The sequence below is a fragment of the Aristolochia californica genome, unplaced genomic scaffold (genome assembly GCF_029961685.1).
Source record: "Aristolochia californica isolate CCGP_79_NKW_82.1479 unplaced genomic scaffold, dmAriCali1.0.hap1 SCAF_13, whole genome shotgun sequence".
Taxonomy (NCBI): Eukaryota; Viridiplantae; Streptophyta; class Magnoliopsida; order Piperales; family Aristolochiaceae; genus Aristolochia; species Aristolochia californica.
In genome coordinates this window covers 25030981-25052021 of record NW_027181804.1, presented here as the reverse complement: position 1 = coordinate 25052021, position 21041 = coordinate 25030981, and the positions used below count along the sequence as shown (strand labels likewise).

The 21041-nt window shown below is 39.0% G+C and overlaps 1 protein-coding gene across 2 annotated transcripts; it reads left to right on the top strand.

Moving 5' to 3' along the window:
* Positions 1 to 7078: 7078 nt before the first annotated feature.
* LOC137948122 (solanesyl-diphosphate synthase 1, mitochondrial-like) lies at positions 7079 to 16288 on the top strand. 2 transcript variants are annotated; one of them, XM_068794077.1, is made up of 12 exons: positions 7079 to 7428; positions 8606 to 8695; positions 9229 to 9309; positions 9456 to 9527; positions 9663 to 9794; positions 9900 to 9986; positions 11920 to 11991; positions 12563 to 12648; positions 13235 to 13367; positions 13469 to 13558; positions 14808 to 14906; positions 15816 to 16288. In XM_068794077.1, exons 1-12 carry the CDS (start codon positions 7273 to 7275, stop codon positions 15993 to 15995), a joined length of 1278 nt encoding a protein of 425 aa, XP_068650178.1. In that variant the 5' UTR covers positions 7079 to 7272; the 3' UTR covers positions 15996 to 16288. The 2 variants fall into 2 exon arrangements, with proteins under 2 accessions (XP_068650178.1, XP_068650179.1); XM_068794078.1 differs by having other exon boundaries at positions 7341 to 7428; positions 9210 to 9309.
* The last annotated feature ends 4753 nt before the right edge of the window (positions 16289 to 21041 follow it).

The following is a 21041-nucleotide window of genomic DNA, read 5'->3' as shown; positions in this document are numbered from 1 at the left end:
AGGGTTACATACCCTCTTTTCAATTATCAAAAGGAGAGTTTTTCTCCTCCTGTCCGAGTAGTAGCAGTAAGGGCTCTCTGCCCTTACCCTAAACAACAATATAGACTCTCAAAGAGAGCTGTTTTTCTCATATCCAAGATCAGCACAAAGAAAGGGCTTTTCTTCGTCCTTACTGAGATCAACCATTTACTTACCGTGCTGGATTCAAAAATCCCATGCCGAGTTACTCGATCCATGACTATGGACCATAACAACTTGATCTCAGAGCAGGGTAACATGGGAGATACATCCAACAAGGAAGAACTTGAAGTTTTGAAAAAAAAGATGGAAGATAGACATGAGGAAACACGATCTAGTATCCAACGTCTAACTAGCATGTTTTCTGGTTTAATGGCAGAGAGACGTTCTATTCCAGATCCAAGGGGAGAACAATTGGTTGGGAGCATTGTTGTCCAAGCACCGCAGAGAGGACGTTCAATACCAAGGTACACAAAATTAAATTTTCATACCTTTACTGGGTCAGAGGACCCCTTAATTTGGTTGCATAAATGAGAGAATTTTTTTTAAATCAAGGGACTGCTGAGTTTAATAAGGTGGCACTTGCCTCTTTGCATATGTTAGAGGAGGCACAACTATGGTTTCACCAGGTGGAACTAGAAAGGTTGGTGCTGGATTGGGTGGAATTTAAAGAATTATGTACAATTAGATTTGACCCTCCCACCCACAACAACCCTTTGGGCGATTTGGTACTATTGAGACAAACCAGATCTATTGAACTGTATTAAAAACAGTTCCAAGAAAAATTGGCTCGCGCTGGCCGGTTGGTACGAGTCGAGCAGCAGGTCCGCTTATTTACAGCAAGCCTCAATGAATCTCTGAGGTTAGAGGTGGAACTTCATTCCCCTTCAGATTTGGCTCGGGCAATGGAACAACGACAATGACTTTAGCATCGTAGGCCTGTTTGGCAAGGGGAACGGAACACTTCCTCCACTTGGCAAGGGCGACGAAATACTTCTCCTCAGGTGCCACATCTAGCATTACCTCCTCCCAAAAACAATTTGATTACTACTCTGGCAGTTGACACGCGCTATCGTACTCAGTATATAAAAAAATTAACAAGTTCTGAGATGGTTGAACGAAGGTCCAAGAATCTGTGCTACAACTGTGATGAACCGTACCGGGTAGGTCACCAATGTAAAAGGTTGTTTTCACTCGAAGTGGATGAAATAGAGGATACAGAAGATATTGATGATATTATTGAGGAGGAACCACCAACAATTTCTTTGCATGCTATTACAGGGCAGAAATCTACTAAAACTATGCAAATCAGAGCTCAAGTCCTCGACCAAGAACTTGTGGGACTAGTAGATTCGGGAAGTACACACAATTTTCTTAGCTTAACACCTGCTCATCATCTTCAATTACAGATCCTTCCACATCCTACAACCTCGGTTTCAGTGGCCAATGGGGAGAAAGTCCCTAGCTATGGGGTCAGCAAAGCGGTAAATTTTTCCATTGGTACTACTTTATTTCATGCAAATTTTTTTGTCATACATCTGGCCGGCTTTGATATGGTGTTAGGCATTAAATAGTTGCAAACATTGGGACCCATTCTTTGGAACTTCTCTGCTTTAACTATGAGTTTTGTATTGTGCGGTAGCCAAGTGCTATTACAGGGCAATTAGGTGGACAAACCACCTTCATACCATGCACACATAGGACCAACCGGATAACACTATTGAAAATCTTATCGACGAGTTCTCTGACCTCTTCCAAGAGCCTTCCGGATTGCCTCCCTTGAAGCACTGTGATCATAGGATCTGTTTAAAACCAAGTTCTGATGTGGTAGTAGTTCGATCGTACCGGTATCCACACCTACAGAAAAATGAAATCGAGCGATAGTGCCAGGCTATGTTACAACAGGGCCTTATTGGCAGTAGCCGGTCCCCGTTATCTTCACCCGTATTGCTCGTGAAGAAACATGATGGCACATGGAGATTTTGTATTGATTATCGAGAGTTAAATGCTCAAACAGTGAAGGATAAGTTTCCTATTCCGGTAGTGGCTCGTAGATGAATTACATGGGTTGTGGGTCTTTACTAAACTGGACTTACGCTCTGGATATCATCAGCTTCGTATGCACCCCTCCGACATTGAGAAGACAACCTTTCGCACACATCACGACCATTTTGAATTTGTGGTCATGTCATTCGATTTATCAAATGCACCCTCCAATTTTCAAGCACTGATGAATGAGGTATTTAGCACCTATCTTCGGAAATTCGTACTTGTTTTTTTTTTATATACTCATATATAGCAAGTCCGGAGAAGATCATTTAGCACATTTACAAATTATTTTTGAATTGTTACGAGCACATCAACTCTATTTGAAGAAATCCAAATGTTCTTTTGCGGCTTCACATGTCGCTAATTTCGGCCATATTATATCACATGAAGGGGTCATTGTTGATCCCAAGAAGATTCAGGTAATTCATGATTGGCCACAACCTCAGTCTTGCTCAACATTACAAGGATTTTTGGGTCTAGTCGGATACTACAGCAAATTCATTCAGAATTATGGTCCATTGGCAGTACCTTTGACCAGTTTCCTCAATAAGAATTCCTTTCATTGGAATGAGGAGGCCACACAGTCCTTTGAGGCCCTCAAAACAGCTCTCGCCTCCACCCCTGTCTTAAAACTTCCCAATTTTAAAGACTTATTTGTGGTTGAGTGTGACGCTTCTGATGGGGGCATTGGGGTCGTCTTACAGTAGTAGTCACATCCCATTGCATATTTCAACTGGTAGTTAGCAGTTCGTCTTCACAAATTGGCAGCGTATGAACGGGAATTAATAGGGTTGGCCAAGGCGGTCCAACACTGGTGCCCTTACTTATAGGGCTGTGTATTTCTCATCCGTACTGATCACTATAGCCTTAAATTCTTACTTGAACAACGTCTACAACTTCGCCACAACAGCATTGGATCAGTAAATTTATGGGATTTGACTTTTTGGTGGAGTACCGTATCGGGAGATTAAACAAGGCAACGGATGCCTTGTCACAACGTTTTGAACATCAGCAGCTCATATATGCGATCAGCCAGCCTTGTTTCCTCATCCTAGGCTTGGTGAGAGAAGCCCATACCACTCTTCCGATCCTACAGAAGCTACACAAAAAAATTACAGAGGGTACATCCATGAGTCACTTATTTGTTACAAACAATGGATTTATCTTCCCCACACTTCCGAGTTGATTCCAACCATCCTCTCTACATACCATGACAACACACATGAAGGTATTCAGAAAACTTAGCTACATATTCGAGCAAATTTTTATTGGCAAGCCATGAAGACCTCCATTGCGACATATGTCTCAGCATGTCAGGTATGTCAACACAACAAAGCCAACCACTTAAGTCTAGCAGGTCTTCTACAACCTCTCGCCCTCACTACACATGTATGGGCCGATATTTCGATGGACTTTGTTGAGGGTCTTCAATAGTCAGCCGGAAAATCAGTACTCTTTGTGGTGGTCGATCGGTTCTCCAAGTATGCACATTTTGTTCCTATGACTCATCTATATACAACATCACGGGTAGCATAGACTTTCCTTGAGCACATTGTCCGATTACATGGCCTTCCAAAATCTATTGTCAGTGATTGGGACCTAGTATTCACTAGCACTTTCTGGCGGGAACTTTTTCGTCTAAGCAACACGAAATTGAAATTCTCCTCTGCATATCATCCTCAAACAGACGGTCAAACCGAGGTGGTTAACCACACCGTCAAAATGTATCTACGGTGCCTTGTAGACGATCGTCCGAAGCAATGGGTTCAATGGCTACCGTGGGTTGAATACTGTTACAATACTTCGTTCCACTCCGCCTTGCAATCTAATCCCTTAAGGGTTCTTTATGGCCGAGATCCCCCTTGCCTTCTCTGATATACTCCAGGGTCCACCCGCGTGGACGCCATTGATCAGGCACTCATGGATTGAGACCTGGTGTTACAGAATATTGCAGAATGCTTACGACGAGCTCATGTTCGCATGAAAGATGTCTACGACAAGGGACACCGAGACGTCTAATACGGGGTAGGGGACTATGTTTGGCTACGCCTACAACTGTACCGCCAACAGTCTGTTACGGGACCACCACACCATAAACTCTCCCCCAAGTATTTTGGGTCTTTCTCCATTATTCGACGCATGGGGCTGGTGGCCTATCAACTACAACTGCCAGCCACGACCAAGTTGTATGATGTGTTTCATGTCTCCCTCTTGAAACCATATACGGGGTCACTGCCTACATCTACTCCGTTCCTTCCTCCAGTGGACAACGGACACGTGATCCACACACCAGCCGCGGTGTTACGCGCCCGTTTGGTCAATGACTAGTGGGAGATTCTCGTCCAGTGGACCGCTATAGAACCTAAAGCAACTACATGGGAGCGGTTGGACATCTTCAACCAGGTATACCCAGCTTACGAGCTTGAGGACAAGCTCTTTCTCCAAGGGGAGGCAGATGTTGTGGACACAATAGCTAACCAAGTCATACAACGGAGGCGCACTGAGTTACAAAGTTAATAGTTTTCTTTCCATATTGTTTTAAATTCATTTTTCATTCATTATTTAAGTTAAATTATCATAGGGGGGAAATTGTAATATTTAACCCTAAAACTAGGGGGGATGTCAAGCCTACTTAGGGGGCAAATGAATGAGAAAAGGGCAAGTCTTGACTTAGGTAAACAGGATTTGGATTTTTTCTTGACGAGCTCTAGGTTTTGGAGGTCTCCTTCATGAGCTATAGGTCCAGGTTCCCTTATAATCTGAATATCTCTCTGTCATCCTTTGATTGCTATTCCATTGATCCATATCGAAGAAGAAAAGGGAGTTTACTGTCCCTTTTTCAAGTTCAAACAAAGGCTTCAACCTCCTTTTCATCACAGCAGCAAGGGAGAGCTATACCCTCCTTTCTGAGCAAGAATATAGGGTCCTCAACCTTCTTAGCACGAGCAGCACCAATTTCAATTAATCGCAGAATCAAGGCAAGCAAGAAGAAGGTAAGGATACCCAAATACTTGAGCCAAAAGTTATAGAAATTAGAGGGCTTTTAGTCCTATCACGAACAACAGCCAAGAGGGTTCCAAACCCTCTTTTCTGTGATAAAAAGGAGAGTCATTGTCCTCCTGTTCTAGCAGCAGCAGTAAGGGCTCTCTGCCTTTACCCTAAACAATAGTATAGACTCTCAAAGAGAGTTGTTTTTCTCCTATTTGAGATCAACACAAAGAAAGGGCCTTTCTTCCTCCTTACTGAGACCAACCATTCACTTACAGTGCTGGATTCACAAATCCCACACCGAGTTACTCGATCCATGACTAGGGACCTTAACATAAAATTGGGAAGAAAAGTGAGATATCATTTATATATAATCAACGAGGAGAGAACTAGGTCGAGGGAACAAAACAACAGACACTAATGACAAGCAAAGTAAAGGGGAGGGGCACCCTACTTTCTCAAATTTTATCTTTTGATTATAACATTCTAATGATTTTAGAATATTTTAAGACTGGACCCACCTCTCCTTCATTTGTGAGAGGTAAAAGCCCTTATAATTTTAAAAGAGTGATACCAAAATAAGGGCATTTCTATTTTATCAATTTATAAAATTTAAATATTAAATCAATTTATAAATAATAATCTAAAAATTTGGAGTTGCTTCTTGTTGGAGATTTCTTCTATGAGGGCAATATATTTGACCTAAGTAATTGGGATGAACTTCATCTCTTGTTTGATGTTGATTAACCCCAATATAAAATTTTGTAGTTGCTTCTTGTAGGAGATTTCTCCTTCAAGGGCAATATATCTTACCTAAGGGGGGGTTAGTCCAAAATGAAGTGAGATGAATTACTCCCGCATTATTTAGTTCATTAGATTAAGGGGTTAGTGTACAATGAATTATACTTCAAGTGAATCACATCAATTCATTCGTTCAGGCAAAAAAGGGGGAATTTGGATTTAGACATGTTTTGCGAATCAAACACTTGAAGTGCGGGACGCGCATCGCTCCTCCCCCCCCCCCCCATCAGCCTCCCTCCCTCTCGGCCTCCCTCTCCTCTCTTTCTCAACCTCCGTCTCCTCTCCCTCTCGACCTCCGTTGCAGAGCCTCTCGGCCTCCCAACTTCTCTTCTCTCTAGGCTTCCCTCTCTTCTCTCTCTCGGCGTACCGTCGAAGAGCCGCCTCCGTCACCGTTGCCCGTTGGCCCGCTGCTGAGGAAGACGACACGTGCCGTGAGGAAGACGATGGTTTAATTTTTCCTACGTTAGGAAAAATTAAACCATCATCATAAAATAGTAATTTATATTTTTTATTTATAAATAATTATTTTTATTCATTTAATATATTTATTTTATAATTACTATATTAAATTAGTGATTTAATAGTCATAATTAAAATATTGTTAAAATAAATATTTGATAAATTATTTTGGTTTAATTATCCAATTGCTATAATTAATTAAACCAATGTTTTTAAATTTTGTGATAATATATTATTAATTAATAATACATAAAAATATATATTATGTTATTGATAAATATATATATATATATATATATTTATTATATTAATTTTTATTATTGTATTGAATTAGTGGTTTTTAATGTTAAAACATATCTTATGTTATTAAAAAATAATTCATTTATTTATTATATGCGCTTATGTTATTTTTTATTTTTATTTATTTATTTTAGTCACACGTAATTATTGTATTAATTTGTAATAAAATATAATCATTAAGTAATATAATATAATTTTTTATTAATTAGGATATTATATATATTTTAATACTATACGTTAAATTACTTATAAGTGTAGTAACCATGCTTATTTTAGTGAATTATCTATTTAGATATATATTCTATTTAAGTATATTGTAAAATTACTCATTCTCTTGTTTATATCATACTTTTCATTTGGGGTACTAACATTGGAATCTGATTCCAATGCATCGTCTACACTAACACCCAATGATGAATTGAAGTTGAATTAATTCATTTAAGATGAATTGAATTTTTCACTGCCACTGGCAATGACGGATTCCGCCTTTTTCTTCTTTGAAAAAAAAAGTCCTAGTTCTGAGCCGTCAAACTTCATATAACTCTCATCTCAGGTCTTTGAATCCGTCTTCTCTATAATTGCTTTCTTCCCGGTCCGTCTATTGACGTCTGCTTGATCTGCGTGTCTCTGAATTCGAGACTTCGATTAGATTTTTAGATGTCTCTCAGATGGGTTTTAAGGAGATTGAGTTCCAATACGAGATTCCATGGAGGTTTTCAGCATGGGTATTTGAAATTATTTTCAGCTAGTTCGTACACCTTCTTATTTCCACGACCTTTTGAGATTCCTTCAGGTCTTCCTCATGGTTCGAAGGTGAGGCTTTTGAGAATGTAATTACTTGTTCGATTTTGAGATTCTTTCAGCTTTTTTTTTTTTTATCCTTGCTTCTCCCCATTTAGGGGTAAAAGACAAGGCTTTCGGTTGTTGTTGGTGTCTTGGTTTGTTTATCTTCTTTGTTACTTTTGGAGTGCGTCTTAATGTAATTGATTTTTCTTTTTCTTCTGCATTTCGATTTTTAGATGCGAATTCTCTCTTTCCTGTTAATTTCGAGATCGTTCTTCTGTCGTCAAGGAGTACGAAATAGGCGCTATTTTTTTGGGACATAATTTGGTCGTTGAAAGTTCTCAACTGGTCACCTTTCTAAGGATCCAGGGGGTGGGTTTTCCGATTCTTTTTGAAAAGACGGCAAACGTAAAAGTCATAAACCGTACGTCAAATGGAGAAACGGAAGGAGCAAGGCGAGGTTCAAGTATTGTCATCCGAGTTTCATCTTAAGAATAAGATGAGGGCGAAACACGAGATTCAAGTGCAGTCATCCATTTGAGTGTGGGACTGGAATCGAATTAGCATTTGAGGTTACGACTGCCCCTGACAATATCTGAGGGTAGAACGTGATCCACTGAGTATCAAGAGGCTGATCTCCACTATGCCTGGAACGAAAACTGCTGCTAGAGAGTGCTCACTCCTTGTGGATTCCAGAATAGGACATACGTTGAGTTCTACCTATATCCTGAGAAATACAGTTTTGCCTTCTTAACTCTGTAATAAAGAGCCGAGTTGCCGGCTAAGGCTCCACATTCAAAGTGGCAGCGAAGCTTTTTCAAATCATCTTTAGGAACTCTATATTAGGTTTCCAGCTGGATATTTTACAGTCCTTTCAAAAGCTCCACGTCATATTTATTGCGTCTGGGAAAAATCCCTTAGCATCATTGAGATACTAAATAAAGGGTTAGGGTCATGTTTTCTTGCCTGTAAGGAGAGAAAATACCGGAATGCTTCAAATGCTACAGCTACTGTCTCCACCTTCTCCCCTGAAAGTTTTAGAAGGGAACTTTAAGTTGTTGTTATTTATGATTAATGTTCAAAAAATTTTCTATGTGAATTGTGTTTTGTCTTTTCTATTCATTTATTTGTTTGTGTTGAGATAGTGATTATCCTAAATTCACTTTTTTAGGGACTCACAGTAACTTTGATATTTTATGATTAGTAGGGTTTGGATACGGGAGCTCAGTATCACAGTTTACATTCCTACTTTAATGTCAGGTTTCAAATCCACCAAGAGAGGAGTGCTACTGAAGAGGTTAGTTTTGGCCTTTTTGCAATTTTTTTACTTCTGACATAACGTAATTTCTGTGTAGTATATATAAAGGAATTATAATAGCATATCATATCTGGAAGGTGATCAGTGTGATGCTACCTGCATATACACTCTTCTAAGAGGTCTTCAGCTAATAATTCAAAAAAGGATGGTAAATAAGAAGAGGTTTTCAGCTTTGGAATATACTCAACTGTCAAGACAAAGGATGCCTTTCTCATTCATTGAAGTCATTAATTAAAAGGAGAAATAAAAAATTTCTCGTGCATTGAACTGTAAGATGCAGAGTCAGGTGTTAAGAGGCTGAGGTTTATTCAATGTTTGTTATCCATCAGTAAGCGGCCCCTTCCCAAGATTTGGGTCTTTTTTCCTTGCCACTGCCATGATCTGTTTTGCCTGTGTCTGTTACTGGATGAGCGAGTGATCATCGTTTAAGTTTTGGTTGCTGACCAATACATACGTTATTTACTTTTTGGCTGTTGACTGATTGTCTCGTTAGAATGTATGCTTATTTGCAGGAATTGTTAGATCCATTTTCTCTTGTTGCGGATGAGTTGTCTGCTGTGGCCAATAAATTGCGTTCGATGGTTATAGCTGAGGTTTTTTGCTTTCCCTTTTTCTTTTGTTGTTGTGCCTTCTTCCAAGTGCTTAAAATTAGTTTTTCATTTGTCTTTAAGGGTACAAAAGGAACTAATAATTCCTCAAGTACACATTTGTGGTATAAAAAATTTACAATTTGACTCAGGTGCCTAAGCTGGCCTCAGCTGCTGAATACTTCTTCAGGATGGGGGTTGAAGGAAAGAGATTTCGGCCCACAGTAAGCTTTGCTCCAAATCTTTTGTTACCTATTTTAGTTTACTTCTGAAAATTCAACCCTGTTTAAATATTACCAGAGCTCTACGTCATTATTGAATGTGGTAGCGGAATGACATACTTGTTTGCATATGTACAGGTGCTGTTGTTGATGTCATCAGCTCTGAATATGCCCATACCAGGATCCACCATTGACAGTGTGGATCATAATGTCTCGAAGGACCTATATTCCAGGCAACAGTCTATTGCTGAGATCACTGAAATGATTCATGTTTGTTTTTTCATCAAATACAGGCTGTTGTTTTCTTTTTCTTTTGGGTCTCATGTATGGAAACTGTTGACACTAATGTAGTTACCCAACATGTTTTTCTGTTAGGTGGCAAGCCTGCTTCATGATGATGTTTTAGATGATGCAGATACTCGTCGGGGTATTGGTTCATTGAATGTTGTTATGGGGAATAAGGTGAATAATTTGATCTGGTTATCTGTGAGGATTTTGTAATGGTACATGGAGGAATTGTTATGCTGTATGCTGTCATTACCAGTAGTTTATTCTGTTTTGTCAGATTATCTATTAGCGTGATCCTTTTCTGCTTATTTACCTGTTTAACAATGAGGTAAATGGTAAATAAGTGGATAATTAATATAATATTTTTTATCCATAAAGTTTTAAAAAATTGAAAATGTAAAACTGGAAATCATGGAAATGATTTTGTTATTTTTTATTTTTATGGAAGGGGAGGCACCATCTCCCCCCTTTCTCAAAATAAATAGGGGTTGGGGCCTTCCCTCCTTCCTCTGCATGACAGACAGTGCAGTCGGAAGGCTCCACCCACCTTTTTATTTTTCTTTCCAATCTCTGATTAACAGAGATTGAAAAGAAAAAGAGAGCAAGTCCTTCAGCCCTCCTCCTGACTCTAAAATGAGAAAAAGGGGGAGGGCAGTGCTTTCCCTTGTTCTGCATGCCTGTTACGTGGCAAGAAAGGGCACGTACTACCCTCCCCCAGCCAACCAAAAAGTCATTTCCATACCTAGTGGAAACTGTATTCAGTCGAATACTGAAGGATCATGGAGCTAGAGGAGAGAAATACATACAATTTTGGGGTTTGGGCAGTGTTATCTGTCTCAAATTGAACTGGCCAGTTGAACCAGGTTCAAACTCACCAGGTCTTTTACTGTGGTATTACAGCAATTAAAACAATGAACTTATGAAAACTGGCTGACCCCAATCAGGTCAGCTAGCTATTGGGTTGAGTGAGGGAAGATCTTCTCTGTGACTTGGCAAAACAATAGGGGAGGAGGCTGTGTTTGGCACAAAGGGGAAGGCACTCCCAGCCATCAACAACAAGGAGGCGGGGTCCCTCCCCTGTCAGTGAACAAAAAGGTGGAGGAGAGGGACCGCAGCCCCCCTCTCCCTTCTTCCTGTTGACGGATCAGGAATTCCCTGCCCTTCTGCCGCCGTGACTCCCCCATTAAGCCCTATCACTCCTTGTTGGCAAAGAGAGAAAGGGGAGGAGAATGGTGAGCTCAAGTAACTATATTGGGTATCCTTCCATTTATTAAGCAGCTAATAATTTACCTAAATTCTTAATCTAAATTCTTAATCGGGTAAGTTTTTTATTGGACAGAATTAATGGTAAATAGATAAAACTGATACCTATATTTAAACACATAAAAAATGGTATTTATAGACAAATTTCTCTGGAAAATAACTTTCAACAATTACCCTCTGAAAATTAATAAATCTATACGCCCTCTGTGTCTGTTTCCATTAGCTGCCTCAGATCGGAACCTCAAGAAAGACAAAAATACCTCATGACATGGACTTTTGTGTTAGTGGAATTCTTTGCATGCAATATTAGTACAGGGCATACAAAATAGCTCATACAAAATAGGATAATAGCTTGTGCATGGCCCTGTGGGTGGTTCTGACATAAGATGTACGGGCTGCATTAAGATAACAGACCCACGGGTCACAAACTATATAAAGTTGCCTACTTTTTACCAGGGCACCTTTTTTTCCCCCTTAATCATAGTTTAAGGTTTTGGTTTGATGAAAATTCTAGTTTAAGTGAACTAACAGAAGTTGATGGCAAGCACATGTTTTAATTTTCTTTATTTGGTAGCTATTTTTTCAGGGTTATGTTTGTAACATAATCTTTATTTCAGCTTATCACTCTGATCAAGCAACCTACTTGTTGTTTTCTGTTTGTGGTCTTTATCTCATGATGTACAGGGTACTAATTCAATTTTTAATAGAAATAGCGAGAGCACTGCTTGACTAACATGAAAGAGAAAAAGAAGTTGCATCCAAATGATTGAGATGGACATGTACACCTGGGAAGAAATGAGAAATAACCTAAATCCTAATCTTGCCTTCATCACATGTTTCACAGATTGCTGTATTAGCAGGAGATTTTCTACTTTCCAGAGCCTGTGTAGCACTTGCATCATTACAGAACACAGAGGTATCTTTACTAATCATTTCGATTGGATGCTTTTTTCCCTTTTCCATCTTTATCAATTTTGGTTTCTAAGCCAGTTGTGACATTTATGACTATAAGTATTTAACAGTTGAAACCAAACGTTTTTAACTTTTTTTTTTTTTTTTAAAGGACTTCTAATTTTTGCCATCTTAAAGGTGGTCATTTTGATTTCAGAAACTTGATTTTGGCTTGCACTCACAAGTAATCAGTCTGTCTTCTGAATTAAGCTTTGCAGTGGAAGGTCTCTTGGCATTTTCTTCAACACAATTTTTTCTTTTCTGGTTCAATTGCTGGACTCCCCGTGACAATCATTCTACTTTTTGCAATGTATATTAAATAGATACTTATTGCAATTGCTGTTTTGGATTTTCCTGTTATGTGATGGTGGTGGATATGTTATCAGTGTTTGGTTTAAATTTACTCAGTTTTCTTGTGTGATTGCGTCAATGTACCTGAATTGATCATTGTTTCTTCCTTCTTAAATGCGTTTTGGTTACTTATTTTCATATTTTATATTTTTTAGTTATTTATTCTATTGATTTTCTATTTGCAGGTTGTAACATTAATGTCAACTGCTATAGAGCATTTAGTTACAGGTGAGACCATGCAGATGACTACTACAGCTGATCAGCGTTGTAGGTACAGATAATTATATGCTTATAAAATTCTTTTTGAAAGCAAGTTTCCTTTAAAACTAGGCATCTTGTTTTGTACTTATTGTGATGATTGATAGTTCTCAACTTGCAGAAAAATAATATTTGCAAAATAAATGAAGCAAATTGCAATGAAATCCATTGGCAAGTCTGCAACTGTCATTTTTGCTCATTTATGGAGATGCTCGCTTGCTTGTTTTTATTTCAACTACTTATCTGCTTGGACAAAATATTTGATCTTTTTAGCACATTTACAGAAACGGGGAAAAAACTGCTTTAGTGCCTAAGCTTTGTACTTTGTTGTTGCTTACAAGTAATGCTGTCACAGTATTATCTATAATTGGTTAATTCTATAGGTGTATTGTAGGGGATTCTGTATTCTGTAGGATAACATTATCTTGATGAGGATTCAAAAGAACCCACAAAACTTTGTCACATTAAAGCATAAAAGTTAAACAGCCTGTCACCAGAACTGCTTCATGCATGCCTTGCCCTTGTTTAGCAGTCATATCGTTTCATTGGTTTTATCATCTGATGTTGAAATAGAGGTTAATTCTTTTCTTTTCCTGCAGCATGGAGAATTACTTGCAAAAGACATACTGTAAAACAGCTTCATTGATTTCAAACAGTTGCCAAGCCATTGCTGTTCTTGCTGGACAAACAGCAGAAGTTTCAAAATTTGCTTCTGACTATGGTCGTAATCTTGTAAGTTCCATCCATTCAAATTAATGTTTGTACTTGCATGATCTTCAGGTCATAGCTTTTTTTGGTGGGTTAGGAACTGAACAAAATTTTGTATGCTCTAGGGCTTGGCATTTCAGTTGATTGACGATGTCCTTGATTTCACTGGCACATCAGCTTCCCTTGGCAAAGGCTCATTATCTGATATTCATCATGTAGTACTCCACTCTGTTAATCTTTCATTTGTTTGATCATTACATTTACTTTCTATTTTACACTTATTTTTTTATGAATGGATGCGTTCAATTTAGATGTAAGTGCATTGTCTTTGTCAATGTTATAGATCTTACCCTGTTATCAATCAGGTGAGGTGATAGGGTTTGGCCAACCCATGTTCAACCAGGTCTGCCTCCTGCTTGACTCAAAATGATGTATTTGTGTTTGTTTTTATTTTTTATTTTAAAGAAAGGCCAGGAAGAAATTTCTCCCATGATCAGGATGATGGTATTGGGAGGGGGCGGAGTCCCCTCCCGGTCATCCCTCACCTTACTAGGAGGAGCAGGTCACTGTCCTCCCCATCATCAAGAAGGGAGAGGGTTGGCTGAGTCTCCCTTCCTATTTTGACAAGAATGATTTTTTTTTGTTTTTTTGTTTTTTGGGGGTGCTGGGGGAGGGATGTAAGTGCATTGTCTTTGTCAATGTTATAAAACTTACCCTGTTATCAATTGGGTGAGGTGATTGGATTTGGCCAACCTTTGTTTTTTTGGGGGGCGGGGATGTAAGTGCATTGTCTTTGTCAATGTTATAAAACTTACCCTGTTATCAATTGGGTGAGGTGATTGGGTTTGGCCAACCCATGTTCAACCAGGTCTGCCCCTTGCTTGACTCAAAATGATGTATTTTTGTTTGTTTTTATTTTTTATTTTAAAGAAAGACCAGGAAGAAATTTCTCCCATGATCAGGATGATGGTATGGGGAGGGGGCGGAGTCCCCTCCTGGTCACCCCTCACCTTACTAGGAGGAGCAGGTCACTGTCCTCCCCATCATCAAGAAGTGGAAGAGCAGGACACTCCATGCATCTGCACGGTTGAAGTGGAAGAGGGGGCTGATGAGGACCGATTTATTTATGTTTTTAGTTTGCCAGTTTAACCACTAAAACAAGATGAGTCAGCTGGTTTTGTCTTCTCTTTGGATTTATAACATTATACGCGGATCAGGGATCAGGTTTGATTGAACCCAGTTCTACTGGTGGGTCTACTTTGGGTGTAATAACACTGTTTTCATTGTTTAGTTTCAATTTTTTGAGATGTCAAACTGCTCATGGTGATAAAAATTCTGACACATTTGTTTTTGTTGAATAGGTTTTACTAAACTTTGAAATGCGTGTGCATAAAAAAAAGTGATACTAATTGTCTGTTCTACTTATGGCAGTCTCCTAAAGGTCTGTTGTGCTTGTTTATGCAGGGAATCATCACGGCTCCAATATTGTTTGCCATGGAAGAGTTCCCTCAATTACGTGATGTGGTTGATCGAGGGTTTGATGACCCCTCCAACGTTGATCTTGTAAGTGTTATTACTCAATTCTATTTTTGGTGTGAGGAGAGCCAGTTTTGTGTGGTATTTACAGGGCGGCACCTTAAGCATGCATCGGAAATGCTTGTATTAATCTTCAACTTCTTGTCTCACTTGCAATAGGACTAAACAGAACAAATGTCTGCATTAGGATGGGTATGCATCTTTGAAACATATTGTTCTCATACATGTGGTTGTGGGATCAGTTTAAGTTACCACATTGAGTGTTGATGGGCTGGTATGGCCAATTTAGAACACTATCAGCAGTAGTTATGGCAATTGGTCGGGTTTGAGGAAACCTGATCCTTTGTTGCTAACCTGCCACATAAACAAATTCATGCAAAAACCCTTTATGGGTTTGGCCCTTGTACCTGTCCTGCTAACCCACCCCTGAACCTTATCCATGCCCTGTCCCTGCCAACCCCGTTGGGTTTCTGTAAACTTTGTCCCATCCCTGATTGTCCCCAGACGACACCCAATTGATGGAGAAGGTGAAAGTGATTGTATTCCTTTTTTTCATTTATGCATTCTCAAAATTACCTTGTTTCATTTACTTTTCTACTTTTTGAGCTGTCATTTAAACAAATCTGAGAGAAAAAAAGTGGTAGAGAAAGATACCTACTTATATATAGCCCAGGTTGGGTTGGGTTGAGTTTTCAAGGAGAACTCGTCCCTAACCTGACTCCTCACAGGTTTTTCAGGGGAAACCCTTCCCCACCCTGCAGTGTAAAGTGGGAAACCTATCTCCATCTCAAATGGATTGGGTTGGGAGGGTTCCTCATTGCCATGCCTAATCAACAATACCATGCATCGGCTAATACATACTCCTATTTAGGTATTGGAGCTAAAATTTTAGTGCATGTGTGAGATCAACTGGTTGACCAGCTCAAACCTTCACAGGCTCTAGATTATCTTGGAAAGAGTCAGGGGATACAGAGAACCAGAGAACTTGCATCCCAACACGCACAACAGGCTGCTGCAGCAATTTATGCTCTTCCAAAAAGTGACGATGAGGATATCCTAATTTCAAGACGAGCCCTTGTGGATCTCACTCACAGAGTTATTACCAGAACAAAGTGAAAAAACTGATCATTGCATTAAAATTTTTGTTCAACTATGTAGAGTTGTTTATTTTAAAATTTGTAGGCATTTTTTTTCTCCTAATCATAATTTCGGTCAATCCACAGACATGGATCAACATTTCCCTGTTACATCTCTTGTTACTGTTGGCCGAAGTGGCAGCTCTCTCCTTTTGAGCATGCGGTAGTATGCTATTACTTATTGCATAGTTTTGTATCATAAATCTTTGGTTGTTATCTCTTGGAGTCTTAGGACGTGAGGAGGAACTCTTCAGGAAGTCACTTTGTCAATCTTTCTATAAAGGTGATTATTTTATTTTTGATAGTCTTCCTTATGTTCTTTTTACTTTTTTGACAATGCTCAAAAGGACAGGGAAGTAGTTTCTGTCAACATATATAAAGGGAAAAATAGTTTCGAAAAGATAATGGAATCTAAGTTATTGGTTAGCTGTTCGTATTAACTGTTGTATCAGGTAACAAGAGGGTAATTGCATTCATTGTTGAAAAGGAGAGACGGAGATCTGCTGTAATTTTTTACGAAAAAAGAACTACTTGCCTGTTACCTGCTGTAATATTTCATGTTATGAGAGAAAAGAAATTCCAAAGATCACTTTTGTTCACTATGCATGGGGCGTATGATTGATCAATGCAGAAGCTTGATCGATCAACTTAAAATGATTGATTGATCAATCGAATTAGATCGGAAGCTACTCCCATTTTGATTTTAGCCTCTTAGTAGCCAAATCATCTTGGTTAGGATAAAAAGGACAGCAAGGAAGGATCTCCTCCAAGAGAAGAGGAACATTGTGAAGAAATGTCACTGGAGGGACCATTTTCAGTCCAAGAGCCAAAGAAGCAGGTATTTGAAGTCTTTCCCATCTCTGAGCATGGTAGAGCCAACCCGGCTCAAATTAGGATTTTGTTCCGTAGAGGTTTTGGATTTTAAAGAAGCATTTGCACCTTACAAGAGCCTATTCGAATGCCAAAACCCCATTAACTGCACTTTGGTGAAGATGTTCTATAGCAACTTAGAAATAGAAGATACCTCACCTGGGAACCTGAAAATCACATCCTATGTGAAGAAGACCACCATCTATATATACTATAGAGACCTTAACGAAATTCTTGGCACCTCCTCTATGGGCTTGAAGAAGTACATCAAAGAGAGCTAGCTACAAGACTTGTCTGATAAATACCCTCAAAATTTTCAGGACACCATATCTTTGGTATTCAGACAGATTGGGAGGAGCTCTTATGAGATAAACTTCAAGGATCTTTATATGGAGCTTCAGTTTTTTGTGGAGAGAGTGACCCGCATCCTCAACCCTAGGAAGGGCACCTTCTATCGTTTGAATACAACCAATATATTCTGGTTATGGGGGATTATCCAACATGTAGAAATCGTCTTTGGATACTTCATAGGTTATCAAATGATGGATGTAGCAATGAGTGCTTGGGCCGATGGACTACCCTTCTCTCAACAGATCACCTCCATCCTCCATCGCTTTGGATATTTCTTAGATGAAGAAAGTGTTGGCCTCACCAAGAAGATGAGCATTGGGGAAGTCAAGTAGGATTCTCTCTTGCAAATGTTTGATCCTGTAGTCTTTTCACTAGGTTTTTCTTCACTAATTTGTTCAATGAATCTATTCCTATACATCCTAGTCTCTTATTCCATAACCAAGATTCATCGATATTCATACCCAAGCACATGCCACTAGTTGAGGGCAAATTAACTATGTTCACTATATAGAGATTTCTATTTCTATGTCCTCTACAATTAGTTCATTATTTTTGTTTTTTACTAAGTATTTATCCTTTTATCACAAAATTTACTAATACTAAGTAAATCATGCAGCCCTTTTATGTAATACACATCGGATATGAAAGACGTTGAGGTACTGATTTTACCGATTCTTTTTATGGTACATTTACAACAAATGTTACATGACCTCCAATGAGTTCAACAAACTTTTTCTTATCACCGGCCATGTGCCTTAAGTAACCGTTATCCAAAATCCAAACATTTTTGGTGCCTTGGTTCGAAGACAAGCCCACATCACCAAAGATTTAATCCTTAGAGATCCATTTTAGGTTGAGTCACTTTGGGATAACAATTGAAGCCCTAGATGATTTGGGTTTCTAGATTTGTTTTCCTATGTTGTTTTGGGTTACCACAACTTTTTTAATTGTTGTGGGTACCCAAGTTTGTTTGATGCCATTTCCATTCTTAATTTTGCAAGTGTGGGCATAGTGACCCACTTCATTGCAATAGTAGCATCGATTGTGAGGAATGAGAGAAAACTTCTTGATTTGCTTCTATTTGTTCTTCCCAACTTTCCTCTTGGATGTGGATTTGAAAGATAGAATTTTGACTTGTTGTTCTAAGTCTAAACACTTATTTTCCAATACAAGTCTATCACATGATAGTTTGTCTAGCAATCCACTTTGTCTTGAAGCATTTGTTATATGGCTTTCATTAGCCTCCCTTACGACACTAAACTCGTCCTTTAGCTTTGCAATCTCGTGTAATTGAGCATTGCAATTTCTTTGTACTTGTGTACTTGTTTAGACTATGGATTAATTTTTCTAATAATAATTCAAGTTTAGTTTCATAGTCTGAGTTACTTACCTCTTCGGAAGTAGTAGACTCAACATCTTCAAATGTCATGAGTCCAACATTGCTCTCCTTTTCTTCTAAGTAGCTAAATTCATCTTCTATTGCATCCCAAGTTGAGATCAAGACCTTTTTGTTATTTGGATCATTGCTTTTGGATGGAGTTCGTCCTTGAAGATTTGGACATTTGTTGATCTGCACCTAACCCCACTCCAACACCTAATCCCACTCAAACACCTCCCTCATTGGCTGACCCACACCCATCATCTCTACCTGCTTCCTCCCCTCCCTATGTTATTGTCACCAGATCCAATAACAACATTTACAAGCCCATCCAAAAATTAAACCTCACAACCCAACTTCCTACTTTTGTCGACCGTGAACCAACTATTGTGACTCAAGCTCTCACTGATCCCAAATGGCGTCAGGCTATGTCTAATGAGTATGATGCTCTTGTTCGGAATGGGACACGAGAACTTGTTCCCTTGGATCTCTCGTAAAATCTGGTTGGTTGCAAATGGATTTTTCGTACTAAATATCTCTTTGATGGCGCTATTGATAGGTACAAGACTCACTTAGTTACCGAAGGGTTTCACCAGTGCCCTAGGGTTGATTATTATAAAACCTAAAGTCTTGTTGTCAAGCCTACCACTATTTGTGTTATTCTTAGCCTTACAATAAGTTGTGGTTGGTCACTTTGACAACTTGATGTCAATAAGGCATTTCTCTAAGGTACCCTATCTGAGAATGTTTTATGGCACAACCACCGAACTTCATTGATCGCGATCATCTTCATCATGTTTACAAACTTTACAAGGCTATCTATAGTCTCAAGCAAACTCCACTTGCTTGGTATCATGAGTTACGCCAGTTTCTCATCACCTCTGGCTTCACTAACTCTCATGTTGACTCCTCTCTATTTATCTCTCACTACTGTTGTGTTGTATGTTCTGGTCTATGTGGATGCCATTATTATTACATGAGACAATGATTAAACTATGACAACGTTCATCCAACTTCTTGCTCAGAGATCTTCACTCAAGGATCTTGGTTCCTTGACTTACTTTCTCATAATTGAAGTTGTTCCTCATTCTCAAGGATTTCTTATGTCTCAATGACAGTATATTTCTGATCTCCTTGCTCGTACATACATGAAAAATGCAAAACTCATAGCTACGCCTCTTGCCACGACATCTACACTCACACTTCAACCTAGTACGACACTCTCTGATCCATCTGAATATCAGACTGTTGTTGGTAATCTCCAATATTTATCTCTTACCCGCCTTGACATTGCTTATATGGTGAATTGTGTTACCCTACTACTGACCACTGGGATGTTGTCAAACGATTGTTGTGCTATCTTTGTGGGACTTTGAATCATGGTATTGTACTTCATCAACAATCTTCTTTGTTTCTCCATGCATTCTCTGATGCTGACCGAGTAGGAAACAAAGATGATTTCACTTCTACAAGTGTTTATCTTGTTTACCTAGGTCACAATCCTATCTCTTGGAGTTCTAAGAAACAACGAATTGTGGCTCAATCCTCTAATTAGGTGGAATATCGCTCTGTTGCAACCACTGCAGGTGAGATCCGTTGGATCTGCTCTCTTCTCAATAAACTTGGTGTTTTATTGTGACAATATCAGTGATATAAATCTGTGCTCCAATCCAGTATTTTACTCTTAAATGAAACATGTAGCTTTAGATTACCATTTCATTCGAGAACAAGTCCAGAGTGGCGCTCTTCAGGTTACTCATGTCTCATCTGCTAATCAGTTAGTATATGCTCTCACCAAACTGCTTCCATGAACACACTTCATCCTCTTGAAGACCAAGATTGGACTCTCCTCTCAGAGCTCCATCTTGCAAAGGCATGATAGAGATCAAAGATAACGGATGAACTCAATTCAAATTGTATCCAGTTACGACACGTAGCTAAAGAATTTTAAATGCTACGACACTTGTTGTAATCCTATAAATACATTTCTCCTCGTCTATGAAAAAATGGCCAATTATTTTTTTCTTCCTTATTGTTCTGTAGAGACTTCTATTGCTTCCTTCATAGATCTTTTTCTCCTTAATTCCCTTGTCAGCAAAGTCGTGACTAATATAAGCTATGAGCATTGATTAGTCAATTGTTTGGGCTGTTAAATCATTTAAAATGAACTGGCCCCGGCAGCTTTGCCACCACAAATGATATGGTAGCCTGGACACGCTCTACTGCTAGTGACAATTTGAATTTGTGACACTGCTGCACAAACCTCACTTCCAGATACGATTCAAAATTGTACTGACACAGCACTGCTGCTGCAGGAAGCCTTGCCTATGTAAGATTCCTCTCCTGCTCACTACTCGATATCTGCACAATTTGAATTTGTGTAAACTGTAGGCCGACCCCTCATGAAAAAGAAGATTGAAGCCTAAT

Coding starts and splice junctions, on each gene's coding strand:
- LOC137948122 (XM_068794077.1), top strand. CDS start 7,273: ATGTCTCTCAGATGGGTTTTAAGGAGATTGAGTTCCAATACGAGATTC. Junction 11,992..12,562: donor CATCATTACAGAACACAGAG/GTATCTTTACTA, acceptor TTCTATTTGCAG/GTTGTAACATTAATGTCAAC. Junction 14,907..15,815: donor ACCCCTCCAACGTTGATCTT/GTAAGTGTTATT, acceptor AAACCTTCACAG/GCTCTAGATTATCTTGGAAA.